This window comes from Heterocephalus glaber, unplaced genomic scaffold (genome assembly GCF_053883595.1).
Source record: "Heterocephalus glaber isolate CG9 unplaced genomic scaffold, H.glaber_assembly_v1.0 deba00001719, whole genome shotgun sequence".
NCBI classification, from domain to species: domain Eukaryota; kingdom Metazoa; phylum Chordata; class Mammalia; order Rodentia; family Bathyergidae; genus Heterocephalus; species Heterocephalus glaber.
In genome coordinates, this window is record NW_028258432.1 from 5,714,972 (window position 1) to 5,737,739 (window position 22,768).

At 42.0% G+C, this 22,768-nt stretch overlaps 1 protein-coding gene across 13 annotated transcripts in view; it reads right to left on the reverse strand.

Moving 5' to 3' along the window:
• Positions 1 to 4,952: 4,952 nt before the first annotated feature.
• Positions 4,953 to 22,768, reverse strand: part of LOC101724694 (uncharacterized) — a 115,749-nt gene continuing 97,933 nt past the window's right edge. For 7 of the 13 annotated variants that reach the window (XR_015446633.1, XR_015446635.1, XR_015446631.1 and 4 more), the window contains 2 exons: positions 14,592 to 14,660; positions 4,953 to 7,345 (listed from right to left, as the gene is read on the reverse strand). Coding sequence is in view for 1 of the 13 variants with exons in the window: in XM_087199475.1 (XP_087055601.1) it covers positions 7,320 to 7,345; positions 14,592 to 14,660 (95 nt within the window). In the remaining 12 variants the exon portion in view is untranslated. The other 6 variants (XR_015446637.1, XR_205671.3, XR_015446632.1 and 3 more) reach the window with 3 other exon arrangements.

Here is a 22,768-nt window from a genome sequence, read left to right on the forward strand (position 1 = left end):
GGTAGTAAAATGAAAAATCAACCAGGAATTTTTAACCAGCAAAGTTATCCTTCAAAATTAAAGTACAAATTAATATATTCCCACATAAACAAAACCTGGGAGAATTTACTGCAAGCAGACATGCTATATAAGATACACTAAGTGGAATCATCAGGGTGAAATGGAAGCACACTAGATAGTGACTTGATCCTACAAAGAGAAAGAGGATGGTAAAAATAATTAGGGTTAAATATGACAGCATAAATATATTTTTGTTTGTAACTGTATTCTTCTGTTTTCTGAATAAAATGCAACTACATAAAACATTATAAAATTATGTCATGGGCTTTTAATGTACAAATATGAAAGTTGTGTGACAATGCAGGAAGGGAGGTGAATGAAGCTAAAATGGAGCAAAGTTTTTATATACTATTGAAACTAAGTTGCTAATAATCCAAAACAGAGTGTGCTAAGATGTTAATAGAAAGTAATAGGACAAATGCTAAGAAAATAGCTTTGTAAATAGTCAAGTAAAACAAAAAACTAAAGCTATTCCATTTGATCCAGTGTTCCCCTTCTAGGTATCAACCTGAGAGAGTTAAAAGCATCATATCACAGTTATATATGTATACCCATGTTCATAGCAGCACAATTTATAATAGCTAAATCTTAGAAACAGCCCATAGGCCCAACAACAGATGAATGAATAAAGAAAACGTGGTATTTATATACAATAGAGTAATACTCTGCCATAAAGAAGGATAAACTTGAGTCATTTTTAGATAAATGGATGCACCTTGAGCCCATATTGTTAAGTGAAATAAATCAGACCCACAAGTTTAAATATTGCATGTTTCTCTTGTGTATGAAACCCAAAGGGTAGATAAGGTGCAAAATGGAAAATAGATATTGGAGAGTAGGAAGAACAGGTTCAAATGGGAAGAGGAACAAGGGAAGGGGAAACGGTAAGGGAAAGAAAAAAAAAGGGATTTTAAAAAGAGAGAATGAAAGGGAAAAATGGAAACAAATCTTTGTAAATGGGAAGGGGAAGAAGGGCTGAAGTTAGGAGAGAGGACTGGGGAAAAAAAGAAGAATTAAGATATATTACTAGGGCTGGGGATTTAGCTCAGTGGTTCCACCACCTGCCTTGCAAGTGTAAGGACCCAAGTTTGATCCCTGGTACCGAAAAAAAAAAAAAAGTTAAGATATATTATGTACCAGTACAGATTCCCTATGATGAATCATTGTGTATGGCAAATACATACTAATAAAAAATAAATTAAAAAATAAAAAGTAATATAATTACAAATTAAATTAATAGTCAAATGAAACAACGCATGAATTAAAATGTTATGCTAGAGAATATCTGTTTAACACAAAAGAAGCAATAATGGAGGAATAGAAGAACAAAACAGAAAACAAAAAATGGAAGATAAAAATCCTACCTAGTTAGTGATTACATTAAATGTAAATGGACTATACCCTTTAATCAAAAGGCAGAGACTGGCAATATGTACATATTTTTTAAAAAATGGTACAACCCCATGCTGTTTACAAGAGCCACACTGTAAATTCCCAGAGGTCAGATGAGCTACCCAGATCCATTAAATCTCGGAAATGTGGGGATGGAACATAAAGACAGGTGAGTTGGATGAAATAAGTGTCTAAGTTGATCCATGCAGTCTACTCAGCCTGGGGAATGGACCATTCTAAGGCTCTGGCAGCACAATGCAGGCTCAGAAAGATGGGATTGGGATTTGAAGAAATAAATGCCATTTGTTTCATGATGTTGCAAGGGAATGGTCCTACTTGCTGCTCCTTCATATAAAGGCCTCATCTAAGAATCTAGAAATCTCTCTTAAATAATTATTTCAGGATAAGGTTCTATGATAGTAGTGCCTACATTACTTTCCTTCTAATATTCAGACACAAGCAGGCTTCCTCATAGCCTGGGTGGATGGCTGCATCTAAGGCCTTTGAGCAGGTCACAGATAAGAACATTGAGTGCTTTTTAGATATCAAGAATGAGTAGAATATTGCTCAAGGACATCTGCCTCATTAATTCGAAGTCTTTCAAAGTTGGATAAATAGAAGTGTCCATAGTGGGACACTTTCCAGTTGGAAAATGGAGTTGTCCTTACACAGCAGTGGGGTTTTAAGATTCTCAGTAAACTGCCAGAGAGTCTTGTACTGAAAAGTCTTTGAACCCACAAGCTCTGGTTTGCTCCTTCACCCTCCTTGCCTGCTCCCACCACTGCCTTTCCTGGTCCTCAGATCTGGAAGAGCAGGTAATGTCAGAGAAGACAAATTCACTGGCCAGATATCCAACTATCAAGGCATTGGTTGAAAGTGGAAAAGGTCACAAGAATGTAGGAAAGAGTTCATAACTTAAATCCACATTAAAGTGGATGATTTCTCTGAGTCAATGAAGCAGAGTTCCATTTATGGTCTGATTGGAGATCTCTAGAACCAGGGGGCATTACACAATCAGCCTCCCTGTATGTGAGTCCTTAGGTTCTGCATGTGAGTCCAGGTGCCTCTGGACAAGGCAGTTACTGCCTTGATTTAATTGTTGAATCAAATTGGAGCACTACACTGGAAATTAGGAGATTAGGTTTTGTCTTGGCTCTGTGAAGGTCACTTTACTTTTCAGACCCACAGACACCAACGTGACCCTTTATGCTGTCTTGTCTTGGTCTACCTCTGTTTCCTGGAATACTGTGGGGTGTCCTGGTAGACTCACTCCTGGCTCCTGCCTTGACAAGCCCTCTCCACTGGGCCCTGTGCTCTTCTGCAGATCATTCCACATAGGGTAAAACCCAAACGGCTCCCATGGTTTCTCCACCTTCCTAGGTCACCTGCTTCTCCCTGCTTTACCTATACTGGCTTTTCTATCTCTCAAATTGAACCCAGGTTCCAACCTCCATGTTTTTATACTTTCTTGAAAGCAGCCTGGAGCTAATTCCTTCTCATCCTCTAGGTCTAACAATAAGACCTGTCCTTCCCCCTCAAATGATGTCTTGTTGACTTCCTTCATAACATGAATCATAGTCTAATTATTCACATTGGTTCACTTGTTTGTTTTAGGGTTCCATCTCTTGGTCATAAGGCACACAACGGTGGGCTCTTGTGTTTGGATCATGAAAGCCTGGCACAGAGCTGTGTTAATCAAGGCCTTGTGGGCCATGGTAAGGATTTTGGACTTTAAGAGAAATGAAATTCATCATCTGGCAGGGATAAACTCAAATTTGGATTATGAAATGGTCTCCTATGTGGTTGCTGGGCAAAGTGACTTACAAGGGGAGAAGCAAAGAGACAGGAAAGTGGTTTGGAAGTTCAGGAAACAGGTGATGATGGCTGTAATGGAGGGTGGATGGAGAGCAATGGCAGGGAAGGAGCCACAGTCAGTGGAGCCTGCAGGAAGTGGCTGCTGCTTGGGCAGGGAGCAAGCTGGCAAGGTCAAGGCTCAGTGGTGAGGCCATTTGGTCAGAGAAGGCCAAGAACAGGAAGATACGTTCACTAGAGGAGTTCATGGGACATCCAGGAGGAGACGACAAGTATGTGGTTAGATAAGTGGCTCTGATGGACAGAGATGTGGACTGAGACTAAAACTGTGGAAGCTCTATCGATATCAAATACGGGTCACCAGAGGCATGCACCGCAAGACCTGGCAAGAGTAGAGAGAAGCCATCACCATGTATGAGTTTAAGTGGAAAATTGACATTGGTCCATAGAGGTGTATGATATGAATACACAGAACTGGGTGGAGATCTAAATTAGAGCTGTCAGATTTAAAAAGAAAAACATAGAACATTTAGTGATATGATCTCAATGTCCCCCAAAACTAATGTTTTGAAACTTAATCATTAATGTGACAGTATTTGGAGGTGGAGCCCTCTGGAGGTTAAGTCATGAGGCTAGTGGCCTCATGTATGGGTTTAAACTATAAAAGACTTGAGGGGGGTGAGTTGTCCCAGTCATTCTTTCCACCATGTAGGACACCCTATGGATCCCCTCTTGAGACTCTGAACCTGACAGCACCTTGACCTTGGACTTCTATTCCTCCAGAATGGCAAGATACAGGATTCCTGTGGCTTGTATATTGCCCCACATCTGTGGCAGTTTGTTGTAGCAGTGCAAATGAACAAAATATTCAGTTAAAGTTGAATTCCAGGTAACAACAAACACTTTCTTTAGTATGTCTTAAGTATTGTATGGGCCACGCTTATACTAAAAATTGTTTGGTTTTCTGATGACTTGTGGTTATGTCCTAAAAGGGACATTTGTATTATACAAATTCTACCACAATGCTAAAGTGACTGTCCTAGCCCTGAGGGGCTCTGTTATAACGCTTATTGTATAGAAAGCCCACCAAATTTAGAACTGGGATACCTGTCTTTGGGTCTGAACACTTCCACATGCTAAATATGTAACAACAGGTAAATCCTTTGCCTCTCTGGGTTTCAGAGTCTACAGCAGAGAAAATGAAAAAAACAATCAATGCTCTGGATCCTTGAGTTCTACATCCTCAGATTCAACCAGTGTGGATTGAAAATATTCAAAAGAAGAAAGTGTATCTGCACTGACATGTACAAACTTTTTCTTGCACTATTCTCAACTAGTTATATAGCATTTATATTATACTAAGTATTTTATGTCACCTGGAGATGATTTAGCCCACACAGGAGGACATGCATAGATTATATGCAAATACTACACATTTTATAGAAGAGATATGAGAATCCACCCAGTTTGGTACCTGAGGTGGGAGAGTCCTAGAACCAATTTCCCAAGGATACCAAGGGGTAACTATTTATCACTTGCTTTTCTTGCCATCATGAGTTGTGAGAATCAAGTCTAAGTAATGTATGTAGAAGTCCTGTGCCAATATAAATGCTACCACTCACTTAATAAGCCGTCACTATCTGTCTTAGTTACTTTTCTCTCATTGCTGAGACAAAATACCCGACATCCAAAATTAAAGGAAAGGTTTATTAGCTCACAATTTGTAGATGTTTCAGTCCATAATTGGCTGGCTCCAAGGCAGGGTGGTATTGCAGAGGAGAACAGTTCATGGCGGGCAGAAGGTAGCAAAGCAAAAAGGGACCTTAACAGTGTCTTTCTGCCCTTTTTAAAAAGAAATCTTATCCAGACTACTTAGGGTAGGTAGCACTCACTCCCTTAATCCTAGTGCCTTTGAGCCTAGCATTCTACCGTGAATCAATTCCAGTGTCACACACGTGAGATCCAGCCACTTCTGAAAAAGCCCCACCTCTGACTGCATGAGGCTTTGGAGGGACATCTAGACACTAGCTATAACACTATCAAAACAGCACTCTATTTCAGGGAACTAAGGGGTATTAACTCCATATTGGTCCAAGGTATTCAAAGCCAGACAAAATACAAAGTGAGAGAAACAAGGTGGGTGTTGGGAACACTTTATGAGAGTGCTTCAGCTGCTCCGGCCCTGTGGAAATGTCTAAGTTGGTGGAGAGGCTGTGACCACAATGTCACAGATGGCTGCATCTGTGAAAAGGCCTACTGGAGTCATCTGGAGGCATCTTCCAAAGTTAGCCAGGACTCTTTCCACCCTCGCCGGTGTTTGTGCAGGTTTCTGTTTGTCAAAAGCACAACCAGCAGCTCTGCCCAAATCCCTTCTTCAGACGCCTACCATTTCCTCTTCATCTCCTTTTGTGCTGCCATGCAGGGACCACAAACCCAAGCACTCTCTGATCTGCCTTTCCAGCCAGGGCAGAGAATCCGGCAGGAATCGTGACACACACTGTGGTGCTCAGTGAGGAGCAGCACTCAAGCATCATTGCATTTCCATAGTCATCTGGAAGCCAGAGATTCAGAGATTTGAGTTTTCATCTCACCTTGGGAAGGAACCATTTGAAGTTAAAAAGATAGGCTTAGTATGCATATCAAAATATCACACTGTACTCCATAAATACATACAGTTGTTATGTGTCAATTGTGTGTCTCTTGTATGTCAATAAATGAAATACACAAAGGTAGGTTTATATTATATAAAAAAATGAGCATACTTGCTACCTTCTGGGAATACTATGACTCTGTTGGTCCTCTGAGCTGTAGATCCAATAATCAACCTTTGTTACTTCTGTTTCTCTGAGAGAAAAGCAGTTAATGTCCAGCTATGTGCTCATTTTCATACATATTCAACTCAAGAGGAAGAAAAACTAAAACTGAAGATGAACATTGGAGCCTGAGGTAAAGAGAGAGTGCAGAACTTGAGGTCAGATGGGTTTAGGCCCTAATCCCAATTCTAACCCTTAACAGTCATGTGACCCTGGGTAAATTCTATAACAGTCAGAGCCTCAGTTTGCTTATCTGTAATGATCCCTACTCCAAAAGCTGCAGGATTCAGTGCATCAAAGGAGCATTTGACACAGAATAGCTCCCTGTTTCCAGGAAACATGCCTCACCCCAAGCCTCCACAGGACAGTCTGCAATCTTGTGAATTGAGATCACAGAAGCAGCTATGAGATCTCAGTGCTTTAGTCTCAGGTAGGCATTCAGCACATTACAAAGGGAGATATTATAAAGTGGCCAGCCACTAAATGTGGTTGGACAAAGGCAGCTGGAAGACAGGCTTGCAGAAAGCTTGAGTTGTAGGGGCTGGTCCCATGTGAGCAGCTGAGTGCCCAGCATGACAGTGGCCAGGAGCCAGCGGCCAGACCCTGGGGGCTGTTATGGGTGGTCTCCACCTCAGCTGTGTCGCCAAATCTAGAGGAAGGGAAGGGACCCCGTGGCCTCTCAGAATACCAGCCTTGTGGGACACTTACCAAGCCCTAGCTCAAAGAGCTCTGGGTGCCGGAGGCATCCCCACACCTCCCGCAACCTAGAATATAACGTGTGAGAAGAGAAAAAATGTCACAGCAAGAGCTTTCAACAGTTCCATCTTCACTCCTGGAATGCCTCCATGTGGCCCACCCTTCTCAGATTTTGCCAGTGGATACTTCCTTATCATCCACCAGGAATTCCCCAAGCCTAAAGCTTTTTACCTGCACTGAAGTCAGGAACCTTCAGGAGCTGATTGAGTTTGCATGAATCGAGTCCGCCATATTGTGCATATCTATGGAGCACAATATCTGTCTCCCGGAGTCCTCGAGGAAGGGAGAGCCGCATGTGATCGATCATGTGTGTGTCCCTGTACTCTCCCACAGGGGAGGGAGGGCGGTGAGCTGATCAGCAGCTGGCTTGCCAGAGATGCTGTGCAGAACGTGCTGGGGGCAGGGAGCCGGGCTGCAGTCAGGGCTCAGGCCAGGGCTGAGGGACCCTTTCCCTGCTTTTTACTGTCGATCCTGGGGTGACACACATCACAGCTGGATTTTCCTTGTGATCTCTGGGGAAGAAAGAGGGACAGCCTTTCTGGGCTTGCAAGAGATCTGAGTCCACTTCACCCCACTGTGACCTCGGAGGAGGGAGCCTGTGACAGGAGCTGCACGTAACTCTCCATGTTTACTCTTTTTCCTTACTAACACCTTAAAGCAAATATTTTTCATTACTTTGAGCCACCAGGAAATTGCTTCACATCTCCGCCCTGATTGGAGACTGGAATCCGTTTCTGTCAGGCAGTAGACTTCGATGTGTTCCTGCCTCAGGCTGCTCCTCTGTTTACCTAGCTTTGCCCTGGGAAGACTTGGCCACTCTCATTTGCTTTGGCTGTCTCCGGGATGCAGGGGCCACCGAACCAAGCGTTTCAAGCCATTCTGCTCTGGAATTTAGTTGGGTATCTCCTCCTAGCTGAACCTAGCTATCTCTCATGAAAAGGTCTTCAAGAGACTCAGAATCCCACCTGCTTTCCTCTTATGTCCACCTTTCCCTGGAACTGTTTCTTCTGGAACTGTTCCCAGCCACTGGTCCTAAATCCCAAACTCATGCTCACTGCCTCCATACTTCCCTTTTTACATCTCGGTACCATCTTCCAGATGGTCTCACCCCCTTCTGCTGACTGAGACACTGAACTTGTCTCTTAAATCTATGGAGCACAGAGAACGATACCCCAAAGTATGGCAAAGTGTCCGGCTTTCCACTTGTTAACTTGGCTTTTTTTGTAGAAATGTCAGCTATGAATCTTCGTGGGGAAGAAAGGGCCACGGCCGCTACAAGTCTATCTGTGTTAATCACTTTTCCATTACTGTGACAAAATACTTGAGAAAAATAACAGAGGAAAGATTTATTTTGGCTGATGGTTTCAGTCCATGGTTGCTGGACCCCATCACTTGTGGGCTTGTGGCAGAAACATCATGGTGGAAGAGTGTGAAAAAGGAAAACGTCTCACCTTGAGGCAGCTATGAAATAGAAGGGGAGGGCTAAGAACCAGATATAGTCCCCAAGGTCATCCCCCAAGACACTCTCTCCAGTCAGGCCCTCCTGTTTCCATGACCTCCCAATAATGCCATCAAATTATGGTAACATCAACAGGTGAATGCACAGATGAAGTTACAGCCCTCAGGGTTCAACCGCTTCCCAAAGGCTCCACCTCTGCTGAACTGGGGACCAACCCTTCACCTCATGCACCAGAGCAAACCCCTCTCCTGGCAAAGGGAGCCTCTTCACATAAGAACTCAGGCTTCGAGGGCAAATTCAACATTTACAAAAGGCCCATGACTGCAGTGGGGAGAGAGCCTCCTGCTGTACTCCAGGGCCCCCAGGATTCCTTCTCTGGGCTGAACACCCGGATTGCTGCAGCTGTGCCCACTGGCAGGGCTGGTAGCACTCACTGTTCCTCCAGGCATTCTCAGGCTGATCTACCCTGCTCCTGACAAGGCAGGCACAGAGCCAGACCCCATGTGCTGCGTAACAGTCCCAAGGACCACAACAAGAACAAAAGCACTGCTTCCCCTCTTCTTGCAACCCCAAGCTTCCTAGAAGCCACATGAGGCTGAGTTCGGGACTTGTCACCTTCTCTTCTCAGGGCCTATCATTGGGTATGAGTCATCAAAACCCATCCCCAAATCTTTGTCTCATAAATTTTAGGCTAGGTTTCTTCTGACCTATACTGTACTTGAATGTTTGCGAGGAGAATTTCTACTACATGTTGCCCCCCAGGATTTCAGGTCAGCACAAAGTATCATTTGAAACCTGCCTCTACCAACTGTTAATCTGCCACTTTGTACGCCCTGAAAATCTGACCCATATGTTCCCAAAGCCCTGGGCTATTTCGCTAGAAACCTCCCTAGATACATTCTGAGGGCAGCTGTCACAAGTTCATCTCCAGCTATAAAACTAGGTGGGGTGTTTCTTCCTTTAAAAAAAACAAAAAAGCAAAGTTCACCCTGGGAAAGGAAAACCAGGCAGTGCTCAAAGGCAGGGTAAATATATGGGTCAGGACCATAAAAATCACTGAGGACCTGGAAATTCGATGGCAGGCAAATTGCATACACTGGGAGCAGAGACCAGTTCCAAGTCCCTTCCCTGGGCATCCCATGGATCGATCTTGTAGCAGCCTCACAAGTCTCGTGCCCATCACTGCGGATGCAATTTCTCTTCTTTCCTTCCTTCCTCAGAAGTAGAACTGCAGGCACAGACGCCTCCTCGCATTGTACCTGGTGCACCAGGCATAGTTCCTTCTTTCCACCCACTTCTCACCAATGAATGCAAACCCTCCTCGTTGCTCCCCCAGCATGTTGCTAAGTTACAGAAGATAATAAGGACCACCTTTGGGGGCTCATTATAATTCTAGTCACAGGGCTTTCTTTCTCTCTTTTCTTTTTTCCCCTGAGGAGGCAGGAGGGAAAATGCTCGTTAAACTGTAAAACAGAAAAACCTTCCGTTTTCTGGATGGGTAACAGAGATGCCCACCAGGATGCTTTGGCTCTTGCAAAATACACAAATGAGCATCCACTGCAGAAATCCACAAAATCCTTACTTGGATCCCTCCTTTGCTTTAAGGAAAATGTTTGAAAAGCCCCTGGCCTGCAGACGGACTGAGGAGTTAAAACTCCTCTTTCTAAAGTAGCAAAGGGAATCACTGTTATTGCCCTTTAGCTGAATGTAGCATGGCAAGCCAGACAGTACAGGCTTTATGCCTGGAAAGTGCCTCCCTTTGATTTTTCAAGCAACCCTTGCAAGGCAGATTAGAAGAAAACAAGATTTTAATCCATTCCGATTCATGTTATAGAATGGGCTCCTAGCACCTGTGATATGATTCTCTTAGCAAGTGATGGAGGAGGACAGGCTCAGAAATGCAGGGAATGTTAGGCAATTTCCAACTGGGAGAGCCAACCATCCTCCCTCCTGGGGGGCCCCAGCCTTAAGGCCACTCAAGATCCTGGTCACTTCCCATCTAACAAGAGCCCCTGAGTTCAGACCAGCCTAGCTTTCCTGTGACTCCCCCAGCTTGTTTGGGACTCATGGCTCCAGTTTTCTCACACTGAGTGAGGAGGTAGATTAGACCTGACTCCTGAACAGGGAAAACTGCTGGGCCCTGCACCCCGTGGGTACCAGGAGCTGGTATCACACACTGGCAGGCAGAAGGGGCTGCATCTTCCCTTGGGAAGATGTATTCCACTTGTATTCTGTTACCTAGGAGACCTCTGTTTGCTAGTTCAGAACTCCCTTGGTCCCCAAATTGTTTATCCAGCAGTACATATCTGTGACCTCAGTGCTACAGAGGGGAGGAGGAACTGAGGCAGAAGGATCACAAGTTCTAGCCCAGCCAGAACAATTTAGTGGCTTAGTGAGATCCTGTTAAAAAGGCGGGGGGGAGTCTAGGGATGTAGCTAAGTGGAAGGCCCTGGGTTAAATCCCCAGTACTACAATAAATAACTACATAAAAATAAAAGTTGTTTATCCATGCTGTTTTCATGAGCTTGGAAGCATCTCCAGCTTGGAGAAACGGCATCATTTCTCTCAGCATCCATAAAGAAATTTTTAATCAAGCAAATGAATTTTTATCCTTGGGTAGAGGTTATGATTTCTAGTCCACCTTGGAAGGCTTGGGCAACTCTTACCAATAAGCATTTAGGCTCACAATCTAAAGTTCAGAGGGGAAAACAATAGAGAATACCTCTCTTTTCTCCTTTTCTTTTCTCTTTCTTTTTCTTCCTTCCTTCCTTCCTTCCTTCCTTTCTTTCTTTCTTTCTTTCTTTCTCCTCCCTTTCTTTCTCTTTAAGATTGGATCTTGCTATGTAGTTCAAGCTGGCCTCTAACACTGTGTTTCCCAGACTGAGTTAGAACTTATGATCCCATTGCTTCAGCCTCCTGAGTACTAGGATTCTATAGGTATGCACCACCACACCAAGCTTCTATTCTTGTAAAATTATAAAATATAGAGTTCGTCTTTATATGGAATAATGCAAAAAGCTCTCATTAATTTCAGCTGTAGTTGAGCATAAGAATTTCCATGGTTGTCTGATCTCTCCTGTCCACTCTGGTGGACCAAACTTTCCCATGGCCCAGTCATCTACAGATGAGTTCTCTGCCAGTGACACTGCCCCTCACTGTGCATTACAGCCATGTGTGCTATTTTAATAAGGCAAAACTAGTCATTGCCAATACATGCCTTTCAGATCCCACTGAGTCCAGCACTATGACAGGGCAAATCTGACCTTTGTCATGGGATAGCTGTGTAGTTCTGAGTGAATAGCTCACTCTTTCTGAATCTCAGAATCTTCACTTGTTGAAGAGAAGTTGAGTTGTGACTTTTTTTAGATCCTACATGTAAAGTAACGCATATTGAGCTTCATAGACAGTAGATGCTCAGTAAATGCAGATGCCATGTTCATATCATTGTTAGTCTAGATTCCCACTGATACGTATGGAGAAAAGTAGGGCTGCTGAAGGAACCTATGTCCCATCAGCCCTTCCTGCTATTTACCTGCAGAGAATAACAGTGCCAGGGAACAAGGCCCAGGCAGCTTACTGTAGCATCATTTGTGGGCTGGAAGGGGGAAGGCAACCTGGGGAACATATGAAGAAATGGTGGCTGCACCTGGTGGGAACCGAAGCAGATAGAAGAATGAGCTAGTGGCTGTCAGCAGCATCCAGTCGTCTTAAAAACGTAGTGTGTAATTTTTTAAGCAGTGAGAAAGCAGAACAAAATCAATAGCATCATGCTGTGGATGTGCACTAGGAGTACTGGTACACATGTAACGACTCTATTTTCACAAGTGTACACATATCCAAGGACATATGCCATGTGTCCTAGATTAAACACTTTGGCGTTGAGGAGAAGGGCCAATGGGTGTGTAGATGATGTGGGACAAAAGAGAACGAATTAAAGTAAAACAAGACAAAGGCCTTATATTGACTACTGGTGAACTTTGTATAATTATGCCAAAACTTTACTTTATGTGAAAAAAGTGGTTTCTATTATGTATCTTGCTAATTTACTTAAAGGAATCTAATCATGGTTAGCTGGGCATGGTGGTGCATGCCTGTGATTCCGGCACTCAGGAGGCTGAGGCAAGAGGATCACTAGGAGTTTGAGGCCAGACTGGCATACATAGAGAGTTCAAGGCCAGGCTGGACTACATAATGAGACCCTGTTTCAAAAAACCAAAAAAAAAAAAGGATATAATTATGACTTTTTCAGTCCAATGACAAGGACAAGATGGAATTCCCGAAAATAATAAGTAGTGTTTTAACTTACTGTTATATCCCTAATACCTAGTAAAGCATCTAAGCATACAACAGAGAGGAGATCAATGTTGGCGTGAATGGGTAAAGCAAAACATATTTATATAAATGCAGAACTTCTCTTCCTTCACTTACTCAAGGTTGACAGAACCCTGGGAAGGACAGCAAAGTGCTGAGCACTTACTAGGAGGCAAATGTTAATGCCTCCTAATGCCTATGGTAAAATGCAAAATTAACAAGTGCCTTGGGGTTTCTGAACTCTATAGAACTAGAAAGAAGGTGACTCCTCCTCTGCTTTGTGATTTCCAGGGTAAGGTACACAGTGTGTCATGCAATAAAATTGATACTCTATGACATCAAGGTCACAGACCGAATCCCAGACCTAATTGCAAATTGAAGGGGAAATTACCTTCCGAAGTGACAGACGGCATGTCAGCGCTAATGGATTCCAGAGTCCAGCTGGGCTGGACTCAATTCCCAACTGCAAATGTGTGCATAAAGATCACGATTCGCCACTACTCTGCTCTGTATTCATAGGTGAGAATGTATCATTGGCATGTTACTCATTGTCTTTCAACTTTCATCCCTTTGTTTATTCCATCTGAGATGATCCTCCACATTTAATTAGTAAATGTTTGCTATGCATAGAAAAGAGATTCATGGCTGGTACATATGTAGTGTATTTCATTCATTTTGAAGCAATGGGGAATGTGTCAGAGGCGATTGATTTGGTTCAAGCAGCACATCAACACCCTCATTTTTAATTTCCAATAAGTAGTAGGTATCTACTTATTCTCTTCACAGTCTATTCATTCTCTGACAGGGGACTTTCTAATTAGCTGTGATATCCCCAGTTGTTTATATAGCAATAAAACTTCTTGGGGTAACCTTTAAGAATGTTTTTAGGCACTTCTGTTTTAATGTACGATCAGTTGAAGGAAACAGATGGCAGAGATGAACTGTCGGGCTAAAATGGCTTGAGATTTAGATTTGTCTGTTTTAGATAAGGAACCCAAGAAGTGAATGGTTTAGAATTCTTGATTCAGTTTCTCAAATTCTCCTTTAGTTTGGTGGTACTGACTTTTTAATATGGAATTCCTCATTTCTGCTATTACTTACTCTTTGAGATACTGGTGTTTAAAAACAACTACGAATCAATTCCTAAGTGAGACAAGCTGTTAGATCTTTCCTTGAAAGCCTTAGGACCTCTGGGGAGACACTACTTGGGGAGACAGATTGACTTTGTGACTTATTGTAAACAGCATGTGAAAGTCTCAGAGGAGCAGGATCCTCAACCAAAATCAGAAGCAGGTCCAGGGGGCAGCAGGAAGTAGGGCGCTAGGAATCAAAAGGTGAAGAGTCACATTTAAGTAAGGTGAATACATCTAAGGACATCATGGAAACCAGTCTGTGAGGACTACAATTAATAATTTACCAAGAGAGTAGATTTCAGGTACTCTTACCGCAAAACAACCAATAAATAAAAAACGAAAGAAAGAAAAAAGGAAGAAGGAAGGAAAGAAAGAAATGAGGATGACGATACCAAAAGCAAGGATGCCCAAATGTGTTACACATATAAAATGGCACAGTATTTGCACAGAATTTGCACAATCCTCCCATGTACTTTAAGTCATCTCTAAGTAAATTATAATGCCAAATAATATGTAAATGCTATGTAAATAGTTGTTAATCTGTATTATCTAGGGAATAATGATGAGAAAAAAAGTCTGTATTCAGTACAGACCTAGATTTCCCCAATTGGGGAATCTACGGTTGGGTTGGTTAAATTGAGATGACAGGTATGTTAATTTGCTTAACTGTAACACTCACTTCCCTATATATATGTGAAGTGATAAGGATATCAAAGTATCACGTTGGACACCTTAAATATATACAATTAAACAAAGAAGTAGGGCCCAGAAAAGAACTGAACACCATGGTTGAAGAACTCTCCCTAATTCACAGGAGCCCCAGCAGCAGAAATAGTAGCAGGTGGCACATCTTACCTGGTCTCATGTCAGGATTATCAGCTGAAGCTTCCAGAGAGGCTCTCTTAGAGCAACCAGCAACTATATCTACAAAGAAAGTCCAGCCAAAGTGTTTTGAATGGAAAAGTCCAGATCAGCAGTCTCTTCCTTCTCTCTGTCCCTGGCTTCTCTCCAAGGCATTGTGCAAGTCACAGTGACCGTTTTCAAAGTGTAACGTGGATCATGCCACCCCTTCCTCCACCTCACCTGGTTTATTCCTCAATAGTTTCTCAGAGTTCTTGGAATACAGATAAAGCCCCAAAAGTGATTTACATGGCGACAGGTAGGATGGGGCAGTTCCTGTTTACCTCTCCAGTCTTGTTTCATACTCAGGTAATCTGATAAACTCATTTAAAGCCCACCAGCTTTAAGTGGCTGGATCAGAACTCAAACCAAGGCATGTTTGGCTCCCACATCTTGTTTCTCTTGATCCTGTGTGGTTCAGGACTCAGGCAGCACTCAGCCACTAGTCTGAAGGGCTTTGGTGTCTGCAGAGGAGCTAGACTGGGACAGCTGGGCACCGAGAGCAGGTCAAAGCAGCAGGTGGCAGGAAGGCACAGCTCTGACACAGATGCCCAGGCAGAGATCAAGTTTTAGGAACCACAACAGAGCAGATACTGAGTGTTGGGACCAGGGAAACTCCACGGAAACTCATGGTGGAATAGTACACTAAAACTTATTTCTCCAATGTAACCTAACCAATCCTTCTCTGCCCTTTACTCTCTTCAGCCACTGGTAACCACCATTCTACTCTTAACTTCTATGCATCAACATTTTTAGATGCCACACATAAATGAGATCTTTCTGTCTAGCTTATTTCACTAATTACTTCCAGTCCTATTCATGTTGTTGCAAATGACAGGGTTTCAACTTTTTATGGCTGAATAGTATTTTGTTGTGTATCTACATGTTATGGTTTAGATCTAGAATGTCCATGAAAAGACCCATGAGCTCAGAGGTGAGGCTTTTGGAAGATGATTAGATCACTGGAACGCTATAGCAGGGCCTCATTGGAGGTGGGTCATGGAGTTTGTGGCTCCAAAGGGTGTATCTCTCTCCCCAGTCCCTCAGTTCTTACTCGGCCTCATAGATAACATGATGTGAGCAGTTTTCCTCCTCCAGACTTTTCCACTGTCCCTTTTCTGCCTTGTAGCCTGCTGACCATCATCTGAAAATGTGAGCCAAAATAAAATTCTCCTCCTTTAAGTTGTAGTTGTCAGAGACAAGAAACTGACTAAGGTATTCTACACTACGATTTTTTTAATCCATTCATCTGTTGGCGGGCACATAGGTTGATTCTATATCTTGGCTATGTTGAATAGTGCCGTAGTAAACCTGGGAGTTCATGTGCCTCTTCAGTGTGCCAACTTCATTCACTCCCTTTGGATATGTACCAAGTTCTGTTATTTTATTGTACAGTAGCATGATTATAGTGTATTGTTTATTTGAAACAAGAAAAAAGAAAGGATTTTGAATATTTTCACCACAAGGAAATCACAAATGTTTGAGATGGATATGCTTACCCTGATTTAAACATTATGCAATATACAAGGTGTGATCAAAATATACAGTGAATATATATTTTTTTGTACTGGGGATCGAACTCAGGACCTTGCACTTTTGAGGCAGGCGTGGTGCCACTGAGCTAAATCCCCAGCCCTACAGTGAACGTTTAAATTTAAAAATTTATCACAGTAACAGACACATTGCCATTAAACTTCCTCAGAATTCTCCCCTTTGCTTCAAATACACTTACCTACCATTCTTGCCACTTTCTGAAGCAGTTCTAGAGGTTCTCTTTCATGTCTTTACAGAGTACGATAAAAATACAGTGAGTGCTGCTGCTGAGTGCCTTCCAATGGAAAAGTGGTCTTGTAAAAACATTATCCTGTGCTCTCATCCACCTTATTCACCAATCTGGCACCATTCAATTTCTGGTTCCTTCCCCAAATCAAAATGACCATAAAAGATAAATGTATAAATGTTTTAAATCAATTCAGGACATCAAGGCAGCCACAACAGTGCAACTAAAGACTCTCACAAGAGAGGACTTCCAGAACTGCTTCAGAAAATGGCAAGAAAAATAGGATAAGTGTGTTCAAAGTAAGGGGGAGTATTTTGAGGGGCATTAAGGGCAATGTGTCTTTTAATGAATAAATTTAAACATTTCCCATATTTTTCAAGCATACCTTCTATACATGTATCAAAACATCACATGGTACCCAATAAATGTGTATAATTTTGTGTCAATTTAAAAAACTCAAAGTCCCAGTCTCCAGAACCAGTGCGCAGTGTTGGTGATAAAGCAACAAGCATTAATGATCTTCAGATAAAGATCAGGGTTATTCCCAAAGCCTGCAAGGTTGGAGCCTGCAGGGAGAAACAGAGAAGGAGCCATGGGGCCAGGAGCAGACAGGACCTCACCACAGTGGTGAGGCCACCCCCAGAGGCTCCAAGCCAGGGATGTCCTCCAGCAGTAGAAGAAATGTAATCCTGACCCCCAGTAATGGAGCTGGGCATGCATCTTCCTATAGAAATATGACCCTACATAGTGTTGGGGTCTACCCTAGTGTTCAAAGTACTACATTACAGTACACCCTGAATCTCTCAGGAAAAAGTCAACTTTTACTGCCTTTTTCTTTTTCCCAGTAAGAATACCTGTCTCTTCAATTCATAGATTCTTATTTTGGATTCAGAGAATGTGGCCCCTATAACTATACTTCACCTCTACTGTGAATTAAACCAGATCTTGTGGAGTGGAAGTGAGATTCTAATTCCTATGCATTTCCTGTGGGAAAATTAGCTCCAAGTTCCAAAGAAACACAGTTTGACATGGTGCTCTTTGTTGATGAAATTATACTTTCTCTTAATCCATAAGAAATGATATTCTAACAAAAACTAGTAATAGTGAGAACTGTGGCTTGACAAGGAACCAGGGTCCTTTCAATAATATGTGCATCAAAGGGAAGGAGCTAGACGCCTTCTACCTGAAAGCTCGTCTCAGCATAGCAAGGTCACAGGGCCATTTTGCCATCATGACATGTGCAAGCCCATCCGGCCAGCACATCTGGTCATCTGGGAGAACCAGAGACATCTCATCTGCACTAGCAGAAGGACCTCTCATGAACCCTGCTCTGGGGCCTGCCTGTTGCTTTGCTTCTGCTTTCTTTTTAAAATGGGGTAATTTCCTTTTGATTAAGTGTGACATTCTTATGTCTCTAGGATTTTGTCTTCAGGCAAACAGCATCCTTCCCTCTCTCCCTCTCCCCTCCCTCTCACTGTGTTACCCACTGCCTTAGCTTTTGCATTTTGCACCCACACAGCACCCCCAAACCATGGGTAACCAGAGCCACAAGGACCTCAATGCCTGTTTTCTGTCCCAGATTCTGCTGGTTTCTTGATGTCATTTTTCTTAGCTTTGTGTCACTTTTTGCATAAATGTTATCAAAACAAGAATATAGAAACAAAACGTTAAAATCTATAAATCGTTCTGTCCTTTGGAACATCTGTTTTCTTTTTCTGCTTCCTTTGGCCCTGTGCAGATGCAAACATGCCTCACTTTTGATCACAGACTGGTCCCCCTGGCCTGCTGTCACTCACTGACAGAGTACCAGGCTCAAGGCTGCAGCCCGGCACACAGTGCGACCCGCTTCCCCCAAAAAGAGTTCAGGTGGCAGAGTTTGTAATCAGCAGGGACATTATATTTTCCTCACCTCTAATGAGGATAATTAAAAGAGATCATTTCTCAGTGGGTCGTATTCCCTGTCCATGAATTAAGCAAGTTAGGTAGTTAGTTCGCTGTTTCCCTGCTTTTTAAGGACCTGAGAAACAGAATATTTCTACCCAGCGTATGATGGAAATGGATTTTGATGAACATTTCCACACTGAATTCTTAGCCCAAAGAGCCACAAAGTAAAAACCCTTATTTCTAGCATACTTGGGTCCTAATTTTCAACCTTAGTTGTGTACACACTAGTTATACACACATTCGTGGCAGTTCTTAAGTGAAGAAAACATGTAAAATGCTTTTATGATGTTTTACTTGAGGATCTCTGAGAATTTTCCTGTCAAGAATATACATCAGTGGTAGGCATTTTAATGAACTTTATAGTCAACCTTTTTTCTGTTTTATAAGTGAGAAAATGTGTTTTTGCATGGGAGGAAAAATACATGTTCAGCTTACTTTGGCCAGCTCATTTTTAAGATACTGACAAGTACAGAAGCTCTTACAGAAAAATAAATATTTCCCACCACATAGTTCCTGGTTTTAAGCATTTTTTCCCTTTCTAAACTATACTAAGTCTTCCACAGAAATTCTTTCTTTCATAGCAATTTCTCTTCTACAGAGAAAGAAATATGAAAAAGATGAGACAGCAAAGTACTAAGTGGTTTTGAAAGCTTTGTTCTCGCCTCCACCCAGATTCAACCCTGGGGGGGGCTGATGTCCAGGGCCTGGCACAGAGGGAAAAGCGCCTCCTGCCTATGTCCCCTCTGACACTCGATTTGGAAGTCAAGGTCAAAATTTTTCATTCATTTGAATTCCAGTTGAAATGGTAGACAACCTCCATATTTCTTTGAACTAAATACTTGACTTTCACAAAGCGGGATGAGCAACATCACCGTAGCCTTCCCAATTCTATACTGGAGAAACAATGCCAACGTCACAGCCAATCTAATCAGGGAGCACAGCTAGAGGGCACCAGGCTACCAGGTGGTCATTAGAGGTAAGAGACATTTAAGCCATTTTAATTAACTCTTGAGTTTATTTAAAGCCTTGGCTCTATGGAAAGATTTTCCCCACCTTATTAACACTTGTTTTATTTTTATTATTGCAAGATTCAGAGTCACCTAGACTTATTCATTATGAATTCATTCATTATTTTAGGCAAGAAATATTACTTATTCTTTGCTAAGCAGAGACCCAGGCACTGGCAATAGAGTATAAAATAACCATGATGTCTGTGCTTTCATGAAGCTTACATTTTAGTGGGAAGCTGGTTACAAACATGAGGTAAATTATACAGAAAATGTTAGGTAGTAGTGAGGGCTATGTTAAAATTTAAAATAGGTTCTATGGTTGTGAGTAACTGGACGGTCAGTAAGGCCTTTCTGAGGAAAGACAGTGACATGCAGATATAAATGGGAAGAATGAACACAATTTCTGTCAACAGGAACAGCACATTAAACAATAAAGACCAACATCTAAAGGCTTAATATTCAGACAATGTAGTGGAAAATTCACACTCAATAGCCAGACTTGGGTATTTAAACCCCAGTTCTACCATCAGGATTTAAGTTACCAGGAACAAGTTCCCCAACTTCTATAAGGGTTTTGTAATCATTTTCTCCCCATTGGTATATTAGGGATAATAATAGTTCATAATTCACAGAGATGATTAAAGGTTTGGAGAAGTTAGAATATGTTAGATAAGTGTCTGATACAAAGCAAGTGCTACTTAGGAGACAGTTATTATTAAAATTAATATTGCTGAGTATAAACACTCATATTCACAGATGATTTAGTCACAATAACCAAAAAGATAGAAACATTCTAAATGTCAATCAATGGATGAATAGATAAAGAAATACCATGGAATATTACTCTGCCTTTAAGAAGGAAAATCCTGCACATGCCACAGCATGGATGAACCTTACTGACACTATGCTGTTTGAAATAAGCCAGTTTTAAAAAGACAAATACTGTATGATTCTACTTATATGAGGTGTGCACAGTAATCAAAACTCATAGAAACAGAGAGTAGAATGCTGTTTGCTAGGGGCTAGAGAAGGGGGAACGGAGGGTTAATAAGTAAAAAGTTTTAGTTATGTAAGATGAGTCTTAGGTATTCATAGCATATCATTGTAAATGTACTTAATACTACTGAATGCATACTTAAAATGGTTAGGATATTAAATTTTATGTGTATTTGAGCATTTTGTTTTTTTGAAAGTGCTAAGGATAAAGTGACATGAGATAAGGATCAGAGGTGAACCAGAGCATCCCCTACACAGTAAGAAATGTTACTGGGGCATGTGAGGCTGCATACCCCAAATCTTTCCATTCACATTTGAGTCTGTATAATGGGCGCCCTGGAGCTGTTCAGTTCACAGCCCACCTGCATAGCCATGGTTATCCTGGATGTAATTCTTGTGCAAGGCAACTTTTCCCTCCCACACTTCTTTGATGTGTTACTCCAGTTTCTCACTGCAAGCAACAGAAACTAGCAGGAGAGAAGTTTATTTAAGGGCTGCTAGATAAGTTTGTGTGCAAGACTCAAGGCCAAACTTCCAGGAAACTGTCACTACTGTGTCATGGCACGGGCCAGCTGAGGAAACTAAGCTACCGATGTCACCAAGTGTTAAATGCTACCATGTAGGACCCAAATGAAGCACTGGTTGCTCTGGCCATCAGCACCAAAGTCATGTGTGAGGACACATTGCCACCCACAAAAGCTGCCTGCTAGTTGCCACTTAAACATGCAAAGATAAGTTCCAGGTGGCATTTCCTGTTTCAATTTTCCAGTATATATGGAAATTTCACAAAGGTGAATGTGACTGATAGTGTTAAGTTTACCCGCATGAACCCTAGCTGATAAACACATGGGTAGAATAAAGTTTTCTGGATTCATATCTTGGGGGAATAGAATTCATAAATCCAGAAATTTTTAAAAAGCAAGATCAAAATTGCAGAGCAGCCAGAACCTTGACAAAAGCCCACTCCCCTCCAACATACAGTAGTCCCTCTGTATCCATGGGGAAAACACCCTGAGACTCCTAGTGGATGTTGAAACCACAGAAAGTACCAAAACCCTATGTTTTCCTATATATCTATACCTGCGATGAGGTTTAATTTATAAATTAGGTACCATAAGAGATTAACAATAATAAAATATCACAATTATAACAATATACTGTAATAAAATTGAATGTAGCCTCTCAAAACATACAGTGTTCATCGCTTCTCGGCCTTTTGGCTAAGATTAAGTGTAGTACAGTGTTCAATCTTCTGATGATGTGAGATGAAGTGAAGTGATTGACTAGGCATAGGGACACAGCGTTTAGGCCACTTTGTGTCACTTCAACACAAGCACTCTGATACTGCAGTAGTCCATCTGATAGACAGCTCCTCCTAACCAACCAAGCAGTGGGTAGCATAGACAGATTCATCCATTAGGTGTGTTGGAGTGAGATGATGTGACATTTTATTATACTGCTGAGAATGATGTGCAATTTGAAACTTAAGGATTATTTCTTTCTGCAATTTTTAAATGAGTATTTTCAGCGGTCACTTGGCTAAAGTAACTGAAACCATGAATAGTAAAACCTTGGACATACATACACTTCTACAAGTAAACCTAACAACTATGACCACATTTAGAAAAATGACAAAAAGCTTTCACCACTGTCTTCAATGAAAAACTTGAGATAAAAATATCAACAATCCTTAAATAAATCTATAAATTCATGGAAATATGATCTAATGGGTTCAAATTTAGACAGGTTCAGTTTGAAAGCTAAAGGGAAATTCATACCCAGAGTGCAGGAGTTGATCTGGTTTGGACACAAGGGTTGACAAGTCACTTGCATGTTAGATTTAGGGTTACTTGTACAAGTCAAGGATTCAACCCTGGATGACACTGAAGACAGTGTAAAAGAAAAGGAGCCAAAAACAAATAGATGAGGAGCCACCAAAAATAAGAAGAACCAGAACAGTGATATCTATAGAGGAGAGTTTCCAAGAGCATCACAGGGGCAGAACACCAAGATGGAGAAGAAAAGCGTCTCGAATTTGGCAGACAGGTCACGGGCCATGTTCAGAACATAGCTTCAGCTGAATCATGAGAGTGGCAGCAAAATTCAGAAAACAGCTGTGCAGATCCAGGTCGGTAAGATAGGAGGCAGCAAGTCTATGCAACCATGGCCTGAAGTTCATCTCTAAAGAAAGGAGGAGAGGGCATCTTAGTCTGTTCTTCGTTGCTAATACACAATGCCATAGATTGGGTAAGCTGTGTCGAGAAGGAGCTTACTTTGTCTCATGGGTCTGGCCCATGGCTGAGGGGCTGCATCTGGTGATGACCTTGTTGGCAGAGTCTTGATGCTGCACAAGGCATCACACGGCCGGAACTGTGAAACCTACCCAAACTGGCTTTTAGAGC